Raw genomic sequence first — 20901 nt, 5'->3', positions numbered from 1 at the left:
GGCTGTCATAAATTAAGGAGTCCCTCAAAGTGTTTCGGAACCAGGTTTGAACGAAACTCGGTCGCATTCACCTTCTTGTCAGTTGATAATTTTCCAGGCCCGTAATAGTGAGATTGTGCTTTTCCGAAAAGTGCAAAGTGGGGATGCGTTCCCCATAAAACCTTAGGAAAAGCACGAGGTCGACGCATTTTGTTGACAACTTTTTAAAGAACAAAGAGAGAAATCGGACGATAAGAATAATATTTGTAATATTTTGTGCGAAGGCATCCTTACAACTCAGCTTAGTATTTTTTGATGTTTCGTATTAATTTCTCTAGCCATTGTCGAATAATGCATTTTACTAAAATCTATGACAAATAAGGGAGAATGATAGGAAAGGTAGCAGGTTGGAAGTCAAAGAAAAAGACATGAAACCGGCGACTTTTGAAAATAGAATTTTCATTAGCTACAGTAGCAAAATACCTATTTACTTAAATATTTGGCTTCACACGTTTACCAGGCTAAGATCGTTTATATTAATATACAATACGTAAAGTGTGCCATATTGGATATGGGCAGTGTCGATGGTAGTACGAGATAAACTTACTCTTTATACGAAATTTACGAGATATAAATATACATATAACATTCATATTTATATATATATATTACTTTACATGCTAGAAATGTAGTACACTAGGCACATGTTTTGAATAGTTATAGAAAAGAAAAAAAAATAGAAACTTACGATGTACACAGAGGGAAAGCAATGGCGGGAAATTCGAATAGGGACAAGTCAAACGAGAAGAAAACCAGGACATCGACGAAAGATGAAAGGAACGGAAGCACGAGGGGACAAAAGAGCGAAGAAAAAGTAAAAGTTAGGAGAAAAAGTCCAAGGAGAACGAGACTGGGATTAGAACAACGAACAACAAGATATTTACGACGGGTGAAAATTTGAAAGGGAATGAAAGAGAATACAGTTCTCTTTATTTCGTCGCTGAACAATTCTTTCTCCCTTTCGTTCGTGTAAATACATGTAATTCGTAACGGCAGTATTAGTGTTCGTTCTTTGAGAAAGGAGGCGAGGGAAAGAATGAAGAAGAAAAAAAGAGAGCAAGAAGAAACTCGTAAGTTCGTGGCTTTCTTTTACGTGTTCTTTATACACACTTGGCAGCGACTTATTCGAGACCTGAGGTTGCCTGCCTTCAAGGTCTGTTTTTCGGGCCTTTGGAATTGTTGCCTATCTTCGATGCTGGCCATCCAAAAGCTGAACTCGTTCGCGTAATAATGGCAGTGTCCTTTGGCGCCGTTGCACTCGATGAACGGCGTCGCACGGAAGTCCTCCAGGCACGATCCAGGACTAGACAGGGATTGTCCTCCACCTTGGGAACCGGCACCCGTGTGCTGAAATAATCACAACATGTTTCAACGATGTGATACAGCGGTGAAAATCGAGATTTTAGGTTTTCACGTAAGATTTCGATAAGTACATCTAATCCTTTAATGCTCACTCTGATTCCACAGGTACAGACCGACGTGAGTTATATGGAATATGCGAAATATTTCGTATATGAACATTCCATGTATGTGGAATTTCATACTTAGAGATTTGGACGATATATTAATATACATATATTATATAAGCCTCCCAAATTTATAATTCTTAACACCTCAATTTCCAGCATCGACATAAATTTTCGCTGATCCTGAATAAATTTTCCATAAACTACTTTTGCACTTCACGAACATAACTTAATAACATCTTAACCCTATTCTATTTTAAATATCTTTTCATAAAGATGTTAATATCCTATCTTAATAGCCTTTATATTATAAATTAATTATATTTACTGCATAAGCTGTTCATGATTTTATTTATCAAAGCTTCCCTCCTCAACAATAAATATTTGAAAAGAATTGAAAGCAGTATACAAATTTTCGATATTTTCGTTCTTCAAGAAAATAAATATAATTCCTAACATTTCTATATTTATATATATTTTTCTTGTCGTCTTACTTTTACTTTGAATATGATTTTCATTATCATCCCTGTCATGTTTACTATCCCCTAACAGTCACACTGGATATGAAACGAACCCAGCCAATTTACCTTCAATTTTAGCCAATTTATATTCTGAAAAGCTGAATAAATATCTTTTTTGAAACTCCAATATTTTTACCATTTTTTCTTTAAATTTATATCTCCAGAATGCTCAACTTAAATTTTTATTATTTATATTAAAATCGTGGAAGTTTGGAATTTTTTTGTAAAAGCTGTCATTTTTCAATTCTTTCGCATTTCTGAATTTTGTTCATATTCAATGTTTGATTGACTGATTGATTTTATAAGGGCCTCGACTGCTATGATCATTGGCCCATTCATTTAAATGACCATTTAAACATTTCAGTGTTTAAATTTACTGAAATCAACTGTGAAATGTCTTGACATAACTTTCAAAGATTATTTAGAAGATTTTTTTAAGTTGTAATAATGAATAAGTTTCGTTGTAAGAAATATTTTTAGCGGCAAGGGTCTTAAACGTTCCAGATTACCAGGTATGTTATTCTGATGAAGTGTAGCCGCTAAGGGTTAAAAATACTATTTCACGAGACTTTTAATGGCTTCAGCGTGAAACTCGGAGCGTTGAAGTACCTGTCTATAATATCTCACAAGTGGTTTCAACAGCTATGATATCGTTGATTATGTTCTGGGAATTCACATAACGAGCAACATTACAAATAAGTTTCGTTGCATCCCATTTCAACAACTGGTTCGTGCCGCGAAATACAATATTCGTGACGCTACGTCATTAAATTAACTCTCATGGGTCACATACGCACAGTGAAATTTCTTTAACAAGAAACTCGAACAAAAACTCGAATTAAATAAAATGCAAATCGGAACGGAACAAAGCGGAAAGTGCATTGTCTCCTGGCAAAATAACGTAAATTCGAACGATAACGGGTTGTTAAAGTTGTTTAAAGTAGAAAATTAAAGAAAATCAATAATGAAAGTTTGCTTTGTTTCTTAACAAGAAGGATTAAGCGATCGTCCTTTTTAGAAAGTCGGTGCTTTATCGATCTAGAATCTGCGCGATAAAAGTTTGAATTGAAAAGCGGAGGAGCTTCGAAAGTAGAATGGATTTTCGTCAGAGAGTTTCAAATGGCAGAGTTGAGGATACGTGGAAAGAGCGTTGAACACGAGATTTGTTGAAGCGTGTTGCGCGTCTCTGGAAAAACGTGTCGCTCTAAAGCGCAACGTTGGTTGTAGGATTTAAAATAAAGGATGCAAAACATTGAAATGCAGGGAACGTCGATGAAAATATTTTTGAACGTTACAAAAGACCTTTTAATTTCGAGTGAAATTAACTTATCGAAGTTTCATTAAGTTACTGAAATTATTGTTCAAAGAAATTTGTGTTGCCTCGTTTTTAGATTTTTTGTAATATATCCATTTTAAATAATAAATGGTGAGCACAGTCGCCATTAACATTAGGCACTTATCAAAAGCTGCATTTTAAAATTTTCAAACAAACAATTGAGTTTCTGAATTTTTTATATTACAAATACTTGAACTAACATTTTATAATTTGCAAACTTTCATCTTTTCACACTTGCAGACATTGCAGTTTTCAAATTTCTTTTACAAATTTGGAAATTTTTGAATTAGACAATTAAAAAATATAGAAATTGTTCAATTCTGTAAATGTAGAAGTCTACAAAATTGTAGGTTTTAAAAGTGGAACAGTTTAGAAATTTCAATATTTATAAACCTCCAAATTTTAACAGTGAAGAATATAGAAATTCAAAAATGTTCAGATTTTATAAATTTACAAATTTATACAGCTATGAGCTCAAAAGTGTAGAACCTTAAAATTTTCATATTTAAATTTACAAATTTTCAGAAATTTAGATAATTCGAAACCTCCATACGCACTTAATGAAAAAATCATATATTTTTTAATTGTAATGAACAGAATGTTTCACATCTTCAAATTCAGATCTTTCAAATTTTCAAATTTTGAAGTTTCTTCATTTTCAAGTTCTCAAGTATTCAAGATTTCAAGATTTCAAGTTTTCAAGTATTCAAGATTTCAAGTTTGCAAGTTTGCAAGTTTTCAAGTTTTCAAGATTTCAAAATCCCAGATTGCAAAATTTCAGATTTTGTAATTTAAGAATGTAGAAACTTCTTAATTCGCAAGCATGTTATAATACAACTGTAATAAACAACGGAGACAATCTTTATGAAGAGAACTGCACATCATTTATATTTCATTTCGCCGATCACAAACCCTTCAAATTATAAGATATCGGTATTTTAAGAACCAATATCTGAAAGAATTCAATAAAAAGTCGAAAATGTTTAATAAGAATAAGAATGTAATTATGCTGAAGAAGCATGTCCTACGTAACTCAACATAGAAAGTGTAAGGTATGATCTAATAAAATTTGTTCATATGTAACTATATTTTCCCGATATTTAATTTGATCCTATTATTAATAAAAAACTTTGTGCAAATTCTTTTTATAAATTCTTTTGTTACTTCAAGAATTAATAGATGTTAGAAATCAATAAATGTAATCAATAATATTATTGTAATATATTATTAATCAGTATCTATTCATACTATTACCGATGCATATACAGTCAGTGTAAAAAGTATTCGTACAGTAATTAATTTCAACAAAAATGTTGTGAAACGTCATTTATTAACAAAATTTGAACAAATAAAAAATACATACACATTCTTACATAGAATACATAGACATCTAAGAATATGTATGTATTTTTTATTTGTTCAAATTTTGTTAATAAATGACGTTTCACAACATTTTTGTTGAAATTAATTACTGTACGAATACTTTTTACACTGACTGTATCTGTTTATCAGACTTTCAGTTAAATTCATCACTTCATAGCTACATTCATATACAGTAATAATACAATATAAACAAAAATGTCCTAGTCGATATAAGTAAAAGTTCAGATTAGGAAGATTTGCTTATACCGAATTACAACTGTATCATGAATGCCACAAAGAACAATAATTAACAATACATTTTCACAACAGTATTGATTATATTTATTAACATCAACCTATTGTCAAATTACCGAAATAGTCACTGAAGATATAATTTTGAGTTTTTAATACAATAATGTGAGCATCATAATCAGTCCGTACTTTGCACCAAGTTTTCTGTATCTTTGATTAGGTTTTCTCTAAAATTTGAGAATCATGACTTTACTTTGTATAAATATATTCTGGCTCTGGGCTCAGGGTTAAAACAATCGAGCTGTGGGCCTTCCATTAATTAACTCATTCGAACAAAACAATAAAAATAATACATGTCATACATTGCATATCGCAGCACAAATGATAGAAAGAACAACCTTTGTTGGGGTTTCTAAAAATTTCCTATAATATATACTATTTCTGTTCTTTAAAGATATACGCCTGATTTGTGAAAATGACCAAAAACCCTTAAATGTATTAATTTCAGAAACACTATATTCGGACCTATAATAGATGAATTCTGACCTAGGTAACAATTTCATGTGTCCCATGGATTCAACTTTGTCTGATATATGTGTACTCAGTTTGATAACAGTCGTATACTCAATTTGATAATGCATAATTTGATGGAACAATGTAAATGTGTAAAATATGTGAAATTTAGATATAAGAAAGTTAATATCCATACCATGACGAAACTGTATCCAATCCAAAGACCGGTCCAACCTTGTGGACACTCTGGAATGCTCAATGACTGACTGTGCACTGCTAATACATTCGCTGGAACTTCACATACCACACACCTGTAAAAAAATAAACGTATTACTCATACAATGTTATCATTAATCACAGCATGAATTTACTGCTAATCATATAAAATTATCGACAAGCAGGGTTGTATTTAATTTTAAAATGGGCACATTCTTCATTTCAAAACGATGCAAATATAAAAAGTTAATGTAGATCAGCATGTTAGTGCTCAACCATAATACATCTTCGATTTATTAGAGGAACTAGAAAATAATATCGTTTCTGCGCATGTCAACATTTGTCATTATGCACTTTAGTGTCGCGCTAAAGACATTTCAAGGTTAAAGTGATTTATTTACTTGTAAATAATTAAATCTTAAATTTTTCTTTGCAAATTTATCTGAAATGGCCAGATGAATAGTACAAAAGGTACATATCCCGTATTGTATACTTTTTGAGTTTCACAAGCGTAGTAACATAATTGCCACTATATTCGCAATGTTTATCCGAGAGACGTAAATGCCAAAGATGGTTTTCCATTTGTTTAGATCGTTACAACACTTTCCAAATGTCAAAAAGTGTGAAAATTTTGATGATATCAAAATGCCATCTCCAGTTATTTTTCTCAAAAACCATTTGATTTTTATCGGTCCAGCATTCAAAATTTGCATCATTGATTAAAAATAAAAACTTGTTAAAATTTTATTTGTTTGAATGTAATATAGAACGACATTATTTTCTGTTCCCTTTACAATTTAAAATCTTTACTATACAAGTCACCGTTCCATAACGAACACCCTGTACATCAAAAAACAATAAATGTCCAATTTTCATGCATTTTCCTATGCAGACCAAATTTACGAGCTATTGAAGGAAAAAACCAGCCCATATTGGCCATCTTTCACACAAATATCTTGTGAATTGATCAACATTCCGCGTTCTACGTAGTCTCCTACGTCACTCAGGATGCAAAATAGAGTTCAAGCAGGTTTCCAAACGAAACAAAGCGATTGTTTGTTGACTGTGTTAAAAAACACTATCCTCAAGAACGAATGGACCGTAGAAAACGTTCGCAACAGTTACGCGAGGCATCTGCAGACATCAGGCACGTTAAATTGCGAGATTAGGTAAAAAGCTTCTTATCCGAGGGAGACCGCGTAGTGGTGATAACAGTGTTTTTCCTAACGGAAACGCCCAACGTACCTGGAGATATATTCTTCTATCGCCGTTTCCTCAACAGGCATCATGGGAATTGGACTATTGGTCGACAGCCAGTAAGAACGATCGTTGCGGCTGGCGTAATGGCAAACGTTGTTGACGTCGCAGAAGAGGAACGGCATCGTCGAGAACTTTCTTACACACGAGCCGGCGTAACCTGTTCCAAAATAATTTATTAAACGGCTGATTCGATCAGCCAGGAGGAAACTATCGAGGTCGAGTTCAGGATATCGAATGAACAGATCGGCTGATCGTTTGTTCCTGGATATATTACGGTGTCAGCGTAGTCCTCCACGCTATAACGAGACCATAACTTAACTCTTTGCAGTCGAAATATTCTTGGAAAATCTTCTACATTTTTAAATGTTGCGACTACAAGGAGTTTCGAGAAAAGACAACAATGATATACTGTCGATCCTCGATATTTTAACGAACTGAAAAATTTAAGCTATCGTTATCCAAATGATGAAAAGGGGAATAAAATGTTCTGATCTTTTGTACCCAAATATAATGTTTCGATGAGGATATGTAAGTAAACTTGCAAATTTTTAAATATCTTTTCTGAATTCTCAAATTTTTGAACTATTTTTTAATTTCCTAATTATCAAATTTATATATCTCCAAAATTTTTCAGTTCATAGGCTACCACAAAATCTATGCTACTAAAACCCTACATATGTAAATTGTTACATTTCTAAATTCCTATTTTCTACAACTTTTTGATCTCCAAATTTCTAGATTTCAGATTCCAATATTTCTAAGTTCCTACACTTCTAAATCCCCAAGTTTCCAAATTTCTGTGTTTCCCAATATCTCTGAATTTCTATGGCCTAAATCACTATAGTTCCATTTTTACATACTTACGTTCCTAAATCTCCAAATTCCTATACATCTAATTTCCTCACTCCTAAATACCTAAATTTCTATATCTCAACATTTCTAAGCCCCTAAATGCTCCAAGTTCTATATCTTCAAATGTCTCCGGTTTGAATCCTTGTATTCTCAAATTGCTGTTTAATTTCAAAGAGTCGAAGTCTTCAAATTGCTACGCTTTCAAATCCCACATCCTCAAATTTCTATATTCCCAAATTCCTTTGTCGCCAAATTCAAATATCTTCAGATTGCTTTGTCCCTGAATTCAGATATCTTCAAATTCCGATACCCTCAAATTATAATATCCTTAAATTCTCACATCCTCAAGTTCCAATATCCCGAAACTGGACTTCCAAATCCCTAGATTCCTATATCCATATCCCTGAAGTAGTCCACAAATTCCTATGCTTAAAAATTCTTAACTTATCTCCGAAAATTCCTAAAATTCAGCAAGTAGAAGTCCTACAATTGGTTACTATATTTTCCATGCGGAAACTAGATTTGTATTTAACTATACTTGCCTAGATCTTGCGAATGTGCTCTTTCATCGCCATCTGTGTACAGTAAGCTGTAACCTTCCCAGAGTTTTATATGTCCTGGTTCACAAACTGGCACCGATTGGCTTTGACTGTGTCTGACCAATAAGATACCAGTGAGATAATCAGGTACCACGTCACACGGTTGTCCAGGTTCACCAGCAGGTCCTGGAAGTCCTACAGGTCCTTGCATTCCTGGCAAGCCACTTGGACCGGTAGGACCTGGTGGACCTGGCAAACCAGTTGGACCTGGAGGTCCTGGAAGTCCCGTTGAACCCTTTATTCCGTTTATTCCTGGGAATCCTTCTGGTCCTGGAAGTCCCTTTTCTCCTGGTGGTCCTGGTGGACCAGGAGGTCCTGTAAAATAATTAATCAATAAATAAGATCGGTACATTCTGTTGTTATTTAATATGTAAATAAAATATGAACTTTATTGCTTAGTACGTTCTAAAGGAAATTGATTCTCATAAAGCCTTTTATCGAGAAACTTGTCAAACAAGTTAAAAGTTTCTGAAAACTTTGACATACTGGCATTTTTTTTTCTTAAACTAACACAATGCAACAGAAAATAATGAAACAATCAAGAAACTTGTTTACCTTTTACGACCTCCGTAAGTAACGCAAAGATAAAAGTTTGTTTAGTATCTTTTATGTTAGCAAGAATAGTATTAAACATAATGCGCTGTCAAGAAATAAAGAACTGCTCAGAAGGGAAGTAAACTGTGGGATAAAGAAGGTGCTTGCGTCAAATAAATTTTTTGTCCTACATTTTTTAGCCGATTGGAATACTTCCTTCTTAAATGAAACAATCCGATCTTACATTTATTTACAGCAATTGTTCAAATTTAAAATCTTTTTAAGACAGTTATTATAATTGCTAATTTTTATATAATTTTATCTAATTACAATTAAAATTCAATTTCTGTTACATTTTATGCCGAAAATACATGTTTGAAAGATCAAAAAAATGCGGAAATATGATGTCTATTTATAATATTGATAGCAATTCATATATTTATTTCATGTTGCTAAAATTTGTTGTTACTTAGTTTCTGATTAAGGATCTATATTTTATAATCAATCAGACCCACATTACTTTCTTCAGCGAGCTTTTCATCTCTATACATTATGCTATCAAGTATTTTCTATATTCCAAAGTTTCAGTTGAGATCAGATTTTTTGACAATCGCAAAAAAACTATACGTACCTGGGTATCCACGATCTCCTTTTGGTCCCATTGGAGGTTCAAGACAGTCCTCGCCCTTATCACCTTTTTCACCTGGATATCCAACAATACCGACTATTCCTGTTGGACCCGGGTATCCTCTGTCACCCTTCTCTCCAGGTCCTCCAGGAGATCCATTCACTCCATCCCAGCCTCTGTCACCCTTCTCTCCAGGAAGTCCGTCCAATCCGTTCAGTCCTGCAAATTATTTGGGATAATTCACAAAATATCCTCTATTCGCATACTTATCAAGTATGAATAACTTTTCGTAAGAATTTTGATAACTGCACGTCTTAATACTATATAAAGATTCATTCTATTTTCATTCGTGTATACAGAGTTATTTATGCATTTACTGTAATATGAAAATTCTACACTAGAATGTCAGTGTTTACCTGGGAATCCTGTGTCTCCTTTTTGTCCTGGAGCACCAGGTAATCCTTGTGGACCCATATCTCCTTTATCACCTTTCTCACCCGGCAAACCTGGCATGCCTTCGAGGCCTGGAAGTCCGTCGCGACCTGGAGTACCAGGAAGACCCGCAGGACCCATATCACCCTTTTCACCCTCTGGACCAATAGGACCATAAGGACCTTGATCTCCTTTGTGACCAGGTAAACCAGGTAATCCTTGCTCTCCTTTCTCTCCCGGTCGTCCTGGTATTCCTTCTCTGCCGTGTTTTCCTGGCATTCCTGGTAAACCTTTTTCACCTTTGATAGTCAATCCTGGCAAACCGGAAGGTCCGCGAGGTCCTTCATCACCTAATACAGTACATTTGGTACGTTAATACTAACCTAGCGATTATTAATAATACGAGTAACTAAAAAATAAGAATTGAGAATTGTACCTTTGGGACCCATATGTCCTGGTGGTCCTGGATTTCCAACTGGACCTGGTGCACCACGGTCTCCTTTTTCACCATCGTATCCAGCAAGACCTTCTAAGCCACGATCACCTTTCTCTCCCGGTATACCTTGACGTCCAGGTATTCCAGGTTCACCTTTCTCGCCTTTCACCTGAACCGTTGGTCCAGGTGGTCCACGGTCACCTTTCTCTCCGGCGCCACCGGGAATGCCAGGAAGACCAACAGCACCTTCATAAATAATTCGATTGCGAATATTATGTATTTAATAGCGTTCACACCGTTTTAAATATTATCAATAGCGTTTGAATGTTTACCTGGATAACCACGCTCTCCCTTAACGCCGTTAAGTCCAGGACGTCCTGGGGCTCCCATTTCACCATCCAAACCAGGGAATCCAATAGGCCCAGGGGGGCCAACATCACCACGTTCGCCAGGTAAACCATCGATTCCAGGTGTTCCTGGTTCACCCGGTGCACCTGGTGGACCCTGTTCACAAAAATTATTCAATTAAATTGAAGCAAAATTTTATAAACCTGTAGAAATATTAGGAAAAGTAACGTACAAAATCTCCTTTAGGCCCAGGGAATCCTCTAACTCCTGTGTCTCCTTTTTGTCCTTGAAGTCCAGGCAATCCATCACGACCTGGTATACCAGGTTCGCCCTTCGGTCCAGGTAATCCATCACGACCAATGCCAGGTATTCCAGCTTCTCCTTTAACGCCATCGATACCATCTCTACCAGCGGGACCCGGTGGACCACGGATCCCTGGTATGCCTGGTTCACCTTTTTGACCTTTCTCTGATACCTGACCCGGTTCTCCCTTACGACCCTAGTAGAATTACACACGAAATTTCATTAATTTGTTTATTAAACTAATGGTATAACCTTAAATACTGTAAATATATTATATACGTATTAATGTATGTATATTACTACAATATGTAATAATATGTATTAATAAGGTATTAGCCATACTGGTTATACTAGTATACTGGTTATACTAGTTATACTAGTATTTTGGAAAAAGGAACTTACTGGCAAACCTGGTGGTCCTCGATCACCTTTAAGTCCTTCCAATCCTATTGGACCCGAAGGACCTGGAGGGCCAGGGAAGCCGTCGTCTCCTTTAGGTCCTGGTAAACCAGGTGGTCCAGGTCTTCCATCCATGCCAGGGAATCCAGCGAAACCAGGCAAACCTTTTTCACCTCGTTCTCCCTTTAATCCAGGTCCACCCTCTGCTCCAGGTCTTCCTTGTAATCCAGGTGGTCCTCGTCTGCCAGGATAACCTTTCGGTCCATCGATACCTGGTTCGCCTCGATCACCTTTCGCACCAGGGAATCCTGGAAGACCAGCTTTACCTGGCTCTCCTGGTAATCCTGGTTCACCTATAATAGCCAATTTATGAAAATTTAAAGCATAGTTGCTAAAAAAGATTCCTCAATGATGAGACTAAATAGCTATATACCTTTCATTCCATCTACACCAGGAATTCCTGCTACACCAGGAGGACCTCGAGGTCCAATTGGTCCAGTATCTCCTTTCTCTCCAGGTGCGCCAGGTAAACCACTTATTCCTGGATTTCCAACGTCGCCCTTTTCGCCTGGTAATCCTTGTAGACCTGGCAGACCATCCTGTCCTTCTTTTCCTGGTGGTCCTGGTAAACCTTTCTCTCCTTTGTCTCCTGGTGGGCCAGGCAAGCCGGGACTACCCTTAACCGATATTCCAGGTTCACCCTTATCTCCTTTCGGTGCTGGAGCACCAGAGAAACCCCGGGGCCCTTCACGTCCTGGCTCACCAGGGAAACCCATAGGTCCCATATTACCCTTGTCTCCGCGAGGACCAGGTAATCCTCGTGGCCCAACTGGTCCAGGCGCACCTATTGGTCCAGGAGGACCGGGAGGTCCCTAATTTGTGAAAATTAATTGTAATCTTTGACATGTTAAAAAATATTACTGTACGAGGTGCGATCATTAAGTTCCGGGATTGGTCCCGTATATGCAGATAAAGTCACGTGTTTCAAATTTGGCTACTATCCCCTTCTAAGTAGTCCCCTTGTGCAGCTGTGCACCGATCCCAGAGCCTCTGCCATTTTTGGAAAGCTTTCTATAGAAGTCTTCTTACTGAAGCGTGTCAAGCACCTGCTGCGATTCGCGTTGAATCACGTCCGCCGTGTCAAATCGGCGACCCTTGAGCTTTAATTTCATTTTGGAAAACAAAAAGAAATAACAGGGTTCCAAATCTGATGAATACGGAGGGTGAGAAAGGACGATAATTTTCCATGTTTCTTTTTTTCTTATGTCCCTCTGTTCCAATTTGGAGTCCATCGTGATTTTGCAAAGGAGAGCGTGCGTATGCTATTATAAACTTATATAACACAGGATTCAATGAAGATATCGCTTCCAAACTTCGTGTCTTCAAAGATTGTTATTCTTATGTTCTGTGAGCGCATGTCAACCATGTCATTCGTTTGGTCACAGCAGACACAATCCCGGAACTTGATGATCGCGCCTCGTAAATAATTAGAATTTTATTAAAGGAAAAACAGTTACAGTGAAGTATACTTACTGAAAGACCTTGCAAGCCTTTATCACCACTTAATCCATCCCTTCCTGGTGGTCCAGGTTCTCCTTTTTCGCCAGGAGCACCTCTATCACCCTTCAAATCCATTGTCAAATTCAGTGGCGGACATGCACCTATTTTTCACAGAAAGTGCAAGATAGTTACGACGATAATGACATTTTAAATAATATATTAATAATAACTATAATAATGTATATTCACCAGGTTCTCCTTTTTGTCCGTATAAACCGGGTTCACCCTTCTGTCCTTCTAGACCTCTTTGACCCGGTGATCCAGGTTCTCCTTTCAGAGTCAGACCACTTTCTCCTTTTCGTCCTGGATTTCCTGGTCTGCCAGGAATACCGTCTTGTCCAGGGAATCCGCGGTCTCCCTAAACACCACAGGAGTAGGATTACAAAAGTGATTTATAACATATCAAGAAGTGCTTTTAGGAACCATCAAACAGATATTATTAATCATGAAACATTAGAACTTACAGCAGTACCCTTACTGCCTGGAAATCCTTCAAAACCGAGTGCACCTTTTTCTCCAGGAGGACCCTCCGGACCTGGTGGACCCATTCTTCCTGGTTCACCTCGTATACCCTTTTCGCCTTTTTCTAACTTAACTTGACTTTCTGAAAAGTATGCTGGTGCACCTGGTTCACCTTGGGGACCCGCTGAACCAGGAATACCATCCTTGCCCTGTTAATAAAAGAAAAATATACCTTCAGACTAATCTTTCAATTAATATTTCTTCATTTAAAACGTTGAAGTGATTTTTTAGTATACCGGTAGTCCTGGTGGTCCAATTTGTCCCGGTAGTCCATCAGAACCTGGTTCTCCAGGAAAACCACGTTCTCCTGGTGGTCCACGTGGTCCAGTAAGACCGGGACTACCATCTAAACCGCGATCTCCTTTAAGTCCTGGTAATCCTGGGAAACAATCCTGACAACGTCCGCCTGCGTCTCCCTTTTCACCTGCAGGTCCTGGATAACCTGGAATACCGTCTTTTCCTGGATTTCCCGGCTCTCCAGGTAAACCTGGTTCACCTGGTGATCCAGGAATTCCGTCCAGAGAATCTCCTGGGAATCCGCGCGGTCCTGAATAACCACGTTCTCCTTTTTGCCCTTTCTCTCCATCTAAACCTGGTGCCCCGTCCATTCCTTTAGGACCCTACATCAACAAGTAATTAAATAAATCATTAATAGTGTTTAATTTGCCGATAACTTATATCACATTGAATTGGCTAAGCTGATTAAGTAACATTAATTTATTTTTTAAATAAATAATTACCACAATCGATAATCCTTTCTCTCCTTGAAGTCCCCGTGGACCGGGTGGACCAGGAGGACCATCAAATCCTCTAGGTCCTATTGGTCCCGGGAATCCTGTGATTCCAGGCTCTCCTTTCGCACCTTTTTCTCCTGGTAATCCTTCGGGACCTGGTATACCTGGCGAACCAGGACCACCAACCAATCCTATAGGACCTCTTGGACCCGGATCTCCCGGGTATCCATCAGCACCACGAGGTCCAGTTGGACCTGGAAAACCTTGAGGTCCTTTTGGTCCTGGGGGACCTGGTGTACCTTTACCACCCTGTAAATATAATTAAGTTGTGACAAATAACAATCCATTATTAGCAAGTATATAAACGGTACTCACTCCTGGTGGACCTGGAGGTCCTCGTAATCCTGGAGTGCCCATAGGTCCATCTCGACCTGGTTCTCCCTTTTTACCAGGACGACCTGGAATTCCGTCTAATCCATCGTAACCTCGATCACCTTTGCGTCCAGGTGGACCTGGGGGTCCGGAGAAACCATCCCTACCCTAAATGTAACAAAAACTTATGTCAGTATTATTACATATGTTTATATCATCAATTGTTCTATAGCAGTACATGAGTCTTATGGGATCTAACAAATTCAGCTGTCGCTGACTTATAATTACTACGAAATTGAAATAACTCAGGCACAACGTGTACTGGTTTAAACTGCATATCTGTTTTTCATATAACCAATTAGCTAATTAATTCAACCAAACTTACACGAATGCCAGGAGCTCCTGGAAGACCTTTCTCTCCTTTCCCGCCTGGAGTTCCAGGTATACCATGATCTCCCATCAAACCTGGTTCTCCTTTTTGCCCTTCCAGTCCCACATCACCCTGCATAAGTAATTAAGAATTATATCGTATTGTTCTAGGAAACACTCTCCAGATATTCTCAGTTTTTAATTAAATACCTTATCTCCCTTTTCACCAGGTTCTCCTTTTTCGCCTGACACTTGCGATGGTATTCCCACAAATGGTATATCAGGACCAGGTGGACCTGGAGGTCCTGGCTGTCCCTTCTGACCTTTGTCACCTTTCGCACCCTCAAATCCGAGACCCATATTTCCTTTTTGTCCTTTTGCGCCACTTATTCCTGGTGCACCCTAGGCAATAATTTTGTACCCTTAATTTACATATTCAATATTGCGTTTTGTTTGGATTTTATTAATGAATCTGCTACGTTGAATGAGTATCGAATGGACACTTACATAAGGACCACGTTCACCTTTCGGTCCAGATATTCCTCGTTCACCTTGAGGTCCAGGTGGACCTGGAGGTCCTCTCACACCATCAATACCTGGTTCTCCTTTCTGACCAGTAGGCATCAGACCAACGTACGCTGGTTCACCTTTGTGTCCTTTTGGACCTGGAGCACCACGAAAACCACGAGGTCCCGGTTCTCCAGGAAGACCTCGAACACCAGGTTCACCCTGAAAGGCAAAATGTCATTTCAATACAATTTGTAATATTCAGGAGTAGTTGAATAATTTGTAGTTACGTATAAAATTTGCAACTAACAATTAGCTGTGAATAACTAATTTTTACTCTTTTATTTCCCTTACTTACGTATTCATGAGGTATCATTATTTTATCAGCTTTCGACAAAATCTCTTTTTAAATATTAGATAATTTATTATTTATAATACACGTACATCTGTTCCGTTGCATCCATCACGACCAGGATATCCAGGGGATCCAGGCGGTCCTTGAACTCCAGGAACACCATTTATACCGGGAAAACCGGGCATACCCATTTTTCCCTAGAGAAAAGCAATGCAATTAGAACAGTTCCAAGTAGCGATTAAAGTAAATTGTTACACAAACGAACGAAGCTACGTACTCTATCACCTTTCGGTCCACGTGGTCCTTGGGGACCAGGGTCACCTTTCTCTCCTTTCGGTCCTAGAAGACCTTCTGTTCCAGGAAATCCTCTTTGACCTTTAGGACCTTGTGGCCCCATTATCCCTGGTGCACCCTGAAATTTACGAAATCGGATATTCGAAGGTTAGGAAATTCGAAGATTATAAAATTTACAATTTGGGAAGTTAGGAAGTTTCATAACTGGGGAATTCGTGAATTGGAAAATTTGAAATTTTGGAAATTCGAATGTTAAATAATTCGGAGATTGGAAAATTTAAACATTAGAAAATTAGAGTATTTCACAACTCAGCAATTCGTGAATTTGAAAAATCGGAATTTCAGAAATTCGGAAAATAGAAGATTTATCAATTAGGAAGTAGGAAAATTTCGCAACTTGGTATTTCGTGAATTTGAATGTTGGAAAAATCGAAAATTCACAAATTTTTTTCAATTCAGAAATTTGTTAACTTGAAGATTCGAAAGTTCCGAAATCTGGAAATTTGAAAGATATATAATTTGAAAATTTGAAAATTCAGAAATGTACAAATTGGGAAATTTTACAACTTAGGAATTCGTGAATTCGAAAATTCAAAAATTTCAAATCAGAATATTTTATAATTCGGAAATCCGGAAATTCGAAAGTTAAATAATTCGAAAATTGGAAAATTCACCTATTAGGGTATTTTACAATTTGAAAATTGTAAACTGAGAAGTTAGGAAATTCAGAAGTGCTACAATTTCAAAATTTCGTTTTAGAAATCATAAAATATAAAAACGTAAAGGAATGAAAGTTCAAAATTTTGAGAATTTGAGGTTTGCAAAATGTAGAAAGCTAATTATTCAATAATTTAGAAGCATATCATGAATTTAAAAATATATTGTGATATTACGTTTGTTGTAATAAATATTCACCCTTGAGCCTTTCTCCGCAAAACATTTCGGCACACAACAAGCAGATCCGGTGCAATTCTTTGGTGGAGATTGTCCTGGAATAGGCACAAGCGAATAGCTGCTCGGATAATTGTCCGAACTTCCAGCTGCACCGTATCCTCCTTGACCTTGCGCGTATCCACCTCCTTGCCTTTGCGAATATCCTCCTTGACTCTGCGAGTATCCTCCTTGACTTTGCGAGTATCCTGTATAACCAGTGGAACCTCGGTCATAACCGCTTCCGGATCCGCGATTTTCTTCGTAACCATCACCATAAGGATCTCTAGAGCCTTGTCCACCTCCAGCTCCTCTACCGTAAGCATCTTCATAACCTCGAGAGCCTCCATAAGGATCGGCAGCACCTTGGTTATAAGGATTCAAATTTTCCTGTCCTTGGCTCTGACCGTAGGTCCTTCGGTCTCCACCTACGTGTAGAAAATTATTCGTGGTTTTGAAAGAATGAACATTAAACGGAAATAAGAATTCTATTAAAGTATGCATAAAGAATAATTCTAGTCAAATAGTAGGTTAAACTTCGTTTTTGAGCAGAATTCTTTTTTATTTGCATAATCGAATATTGTTGGATGATTATAGACTAAAGTGAGTGTCGGAACATATAGAACATGATTTTGAATGTTGGAGTTAGAAGTATTACAATCTAGTTTTCCAATTTTTGTTCAGGTACGTAATTTAACTCTTAACAGTCACTAAAAATTATTTCTACAAGCTACTCATTATTTGAATTTGAAAAAAATTATAAACAATCTTTGAAAGTTATTTTAACATATTTCACAGCATTTCAGTAAAAAATGTTGAATATAAAAAAAATTTTAAGACGTGAAAGAAAAATAGCGACTTCCACAGAAAAATTCGAAACTTTTTCCGATTTTAATATGGACAGCTAAAATTTTAGCTGAACTCTATATAACAGTTTGATATAACAGTTTGAGGGTAAAATAGTAAAAATACCAGGGTTTCAAGGAAGGTATTCAGATTTTCAGAATATTGAGTGTTTAAAAATGAAACTAAATTGGCTGGAATCGTATCAAACCCCAATGTAATTATCCAGGGTTAAGTTTAGAATCATACTAAAAGTATTGATTGGGCTAAAAGTTGTACCGGAAATGTAAGAAATGTTTGTGATAATTTTATTAATCATAAAATCTGCAATTTCTTTTATATCGAATAACTGGCAAGATTTTCTTACAAAGAAAGGCACGCAAGTGTCCCCCTCCGATTTTGATGAAACTTCGTAGGTTTGTTAAGCAGGCAAAAATAAGGGACACGTATTTTTTTTTATCGGCTGAGACGCGGGTTTAAGGGGTGAAACGAGCCCTTAAAGTTTCGACTCCTTTTGGCTATCTCGAAAACCATACGAGATACATTAAAACTTCTAATAGAAAAGTTGTATGGTTTCTTGCGTGTAATAACAGCATGTTAATGAATTTTGCAAAATACAATTTGTTTATAACAAAAAAATTGTTCATAACCTTATTTTACAATTTATTCAAATTTGTATAATGACAAAAAGTGTAGAGAATTTTATTACAAATCCATTGGTATATATATATACAATATTGCCTCCTACAATTTCTCAGATTTTTATCATAAAGGTGCGCGCGCGCCCGCTGACGCTCCACACTATACTAAATCGGATGAAGTCGGACGATATTACACTGTCAGTCAACATTATTTATAAGCATAAATGAGAAACAATTACATTTGCGTTATAATTAACATTTATCGTTAAAGTACAGAGGTATTCTATATGTTAATTTTATTAGAAATGATTCAAACGGTTTTCGATGCACCATGCACATGAAATAATTGCTGCGTCACTACATATGTAGCATAGTGGTTCATTATGTGATACATAGCAAAATACGGGATTTTGAAAATGAGGTCTTGACGATATGTATCTACTTTATACCATGGAGTATTTGAACCTCGATTACAGCAGACCATGTTCAAGGCGATGAATATTTTTGTCATGGCATCGACATCCAGAAAACTTACAAAAGAAAATTTTAAAACCTGGTTAACAGAAGTTTATTCTTCAAATACAAACAACAAAACAGCTCTATTATTAGATTCTTGGAGCGCGCATTGTTGTCGTAGGGTTGACGAAGCTATTCCGATAAATAAAGAAATAATGTTATTTACGATTCTAATTGGAACTACAAAATATTTACAACTATTATACGTGTACGGATTTCGCGTATGGAAAAATTTTGTTTGTCGCTTTTCGGACATAGTTGTTACAATGCAATATGACATTAATCTCCACACACGAGATAGCATTCTAAAACTACAATGACTTGTTCATAATCAGTTTTCTTCACCACGATTTGAAAATTTTATTTTATGATATAAAAGTGGATTCATATCGTCAAAACCACCTCATTTTCCAAATACAGTAGAATTTTGCTATGCATCACATAATGAACTACTATGCCATATACATATGCCGTGACGTACCAATTATTACATATACTTAATTACATTATTTTTATTACATTATTGCCACGATTATGTTCCCTAACTTATTCGAACTATTCGTTACCTATAAAATTGACATATACATAGAATACCTATGTACTTTAACAATAAATGTTTTGTAATACAAATTTAATAAAATTAACAGTTATGTATAACGCAAATATAATTGTTTTTTATTTATGCTTAAAAATGACGTTGACTGGTAGTGTAATATCGTCCAATATGATGCGGTTTAGTATCATGCGGGCGCGCGCGCGAACCTTTATGATAAAAATCTGAGAAATTGTAGAAGGCAATATCGTATATATATATATACCAATGGATTTGTAATAAAATTCTCTACACTTTTTGTCATTATACAAATTTGAATAAATTGTAAAATAAGGTTATGAACAATTTTTTTGTTATAAACAAATTGTATTTTGCAAAATTCATTAACATGCTGTTATTACACGCAAGAAACCATACAACTTTTCTATTAGAAGTTTTAATGTATCTCGTATGGTTTTCGAGATAGCCAAAAGGAGTCGAAACTTTAAGGGCTCGTTTCACCCCTTAAACCCGCGTCTCAACCGATAAAAAAAAATACGTGTCCCTTATTTTTGCCTGCTTAACAAACCTATGAAGTTTCATCAAAATCGGAGGGGGACACTTGCGTGCCTTTCCTTGTTAATTCATTTTGTGCAGCATTTTTGAACGCGGTGCAAAGATTAATGCTATTTAAATGTACGATGAAATCATAATGAACTCATGATTATTTGATTATAAGCTTATCATTTGCACACACAGCATTAGTATTACCTGCTAACGTTAAGTGTTAGCGAAACATTAATCAACTGTAGTTAAAGAAAAGGTAGAAGATCGAAGATAAAAGACTGTACAGTAACTGTACCTAATAGCAGTATTTCGCTACGTTTGACCTATTTTGTACTTTTTATAATAACTTCAGAATTTATTTAAACTTTATCACAGAATATCTATTGATATTTTAATGTTAATTTCGTTGAAACAAAAACGCACCTCCCACGTAGTCGACGCGACGTTAAACACTTCTGAAGAAGAAGAAGAAGAAAAACACATCTTTATATTTGACAAGTTTTTAAAATCAGATGCATATTTAAAGTACTTATCCTACATACTTCGTTAATTATTCACTGCATTCGCTTCTTCTTCAGTTGAAACGAAATACATCTTCACAGCTCTTATAAGTAACTGTGCATCCAAATATTTATTCTCACTTGAACGAAGTCGATCACCGTT

The 20901-nt window shown here is 36.3% G+C and overlaps 1 protein-coding gene across 1 annotated transcript in view; it reads right to left on the bottom strand.

The window, feature by feature from the left end:
- Positions 1-418: 418 nt before the first annotated feature.
- Positions 419-20901, bottom strand: part of Col4a1 (Collagen type IV alpha 1) — a 52967-nt gene continuing 32484 nt past the window's right edge. The window contains exons 5-27 of the mRNA XM_012288140.2: positions 17125-17567; positions 16193-16327; positions 16005-16112; positions 15561-15782; positions 15264-15455; positions 15070-15186; positions 14688-14852; positions 14319-14621; positions 13815-14198; positions 13521-13727; positions 13246-13414; positions 13030-13157; positions 11930-12368; positions 11500-11849; positions 11027-11293; positions 10779-10950; positions 10447-10692; positions 9995-10360; positions 9582-9797; positions 8360-8731; positions 6951-7122; positions 5686-5800; positions 419-1386 (exon numbers count right to left, since the gene is read on the bottom strand). Of these exons, the coding sequence (XP_012143530.1) occupies positions 1129-1386; positions 5686-5800; positions 6951-7122; positions 8360-8731; positions 9582-9797; positions 9995-10360; positions 10447-10692; positions 10779-10950; positions 11027-11293; positions 11500-11849; positions 11930-12368; positions 13030-13157; positions 13246-13414; positions 13521-13727; positions 13815-14198; positions 14319-14621; positions 14688-14852; positions 15070-15186; positions 15264-15455; positions 15561-15782; positions 16005-16112; positions 16193-16327; positions 17125-17567 (5546 nt within the window). The 3' untranslated portion in view covers positions 419-1128. The remainder of the gene's footprint in view (positions 1387-5685; positions 5801-6950; positions 7123-8359; positions 8732-9581; positions 9798-9994; positions 10361-10446; positions 10693-10778; positions 10951-11026; positions 11294-11499; positions 11850-11929; positions 12369-13029; positions 13158-13245; positions 13415-13520; positions 13728-13814; positions 14199-14318; positions 14622-14687; positions 14853-15069; positions 15187-15263; positions 15456-15560; positions 15783-16004; positions 16113-16192; positions 16328-17124; positions 17568-20901) is intronic.

Source organism: Megachile rotundata, chromosome 1 (genome assembly GCF_050947335.1).
Source record: "Megachile rotundata isolate GNS110a chromosome 1, iyMegRotu1, whole genome shotgun sequence".
NCBI lineage: Eukaryota > Metazoa > Arthropoda > Insecta > Hymenoptera > Megachilidae > Megachile > Megachile rotundata.
This window is presented reverse-complemented; position numbering and strand designations above follow the sequence as displayed.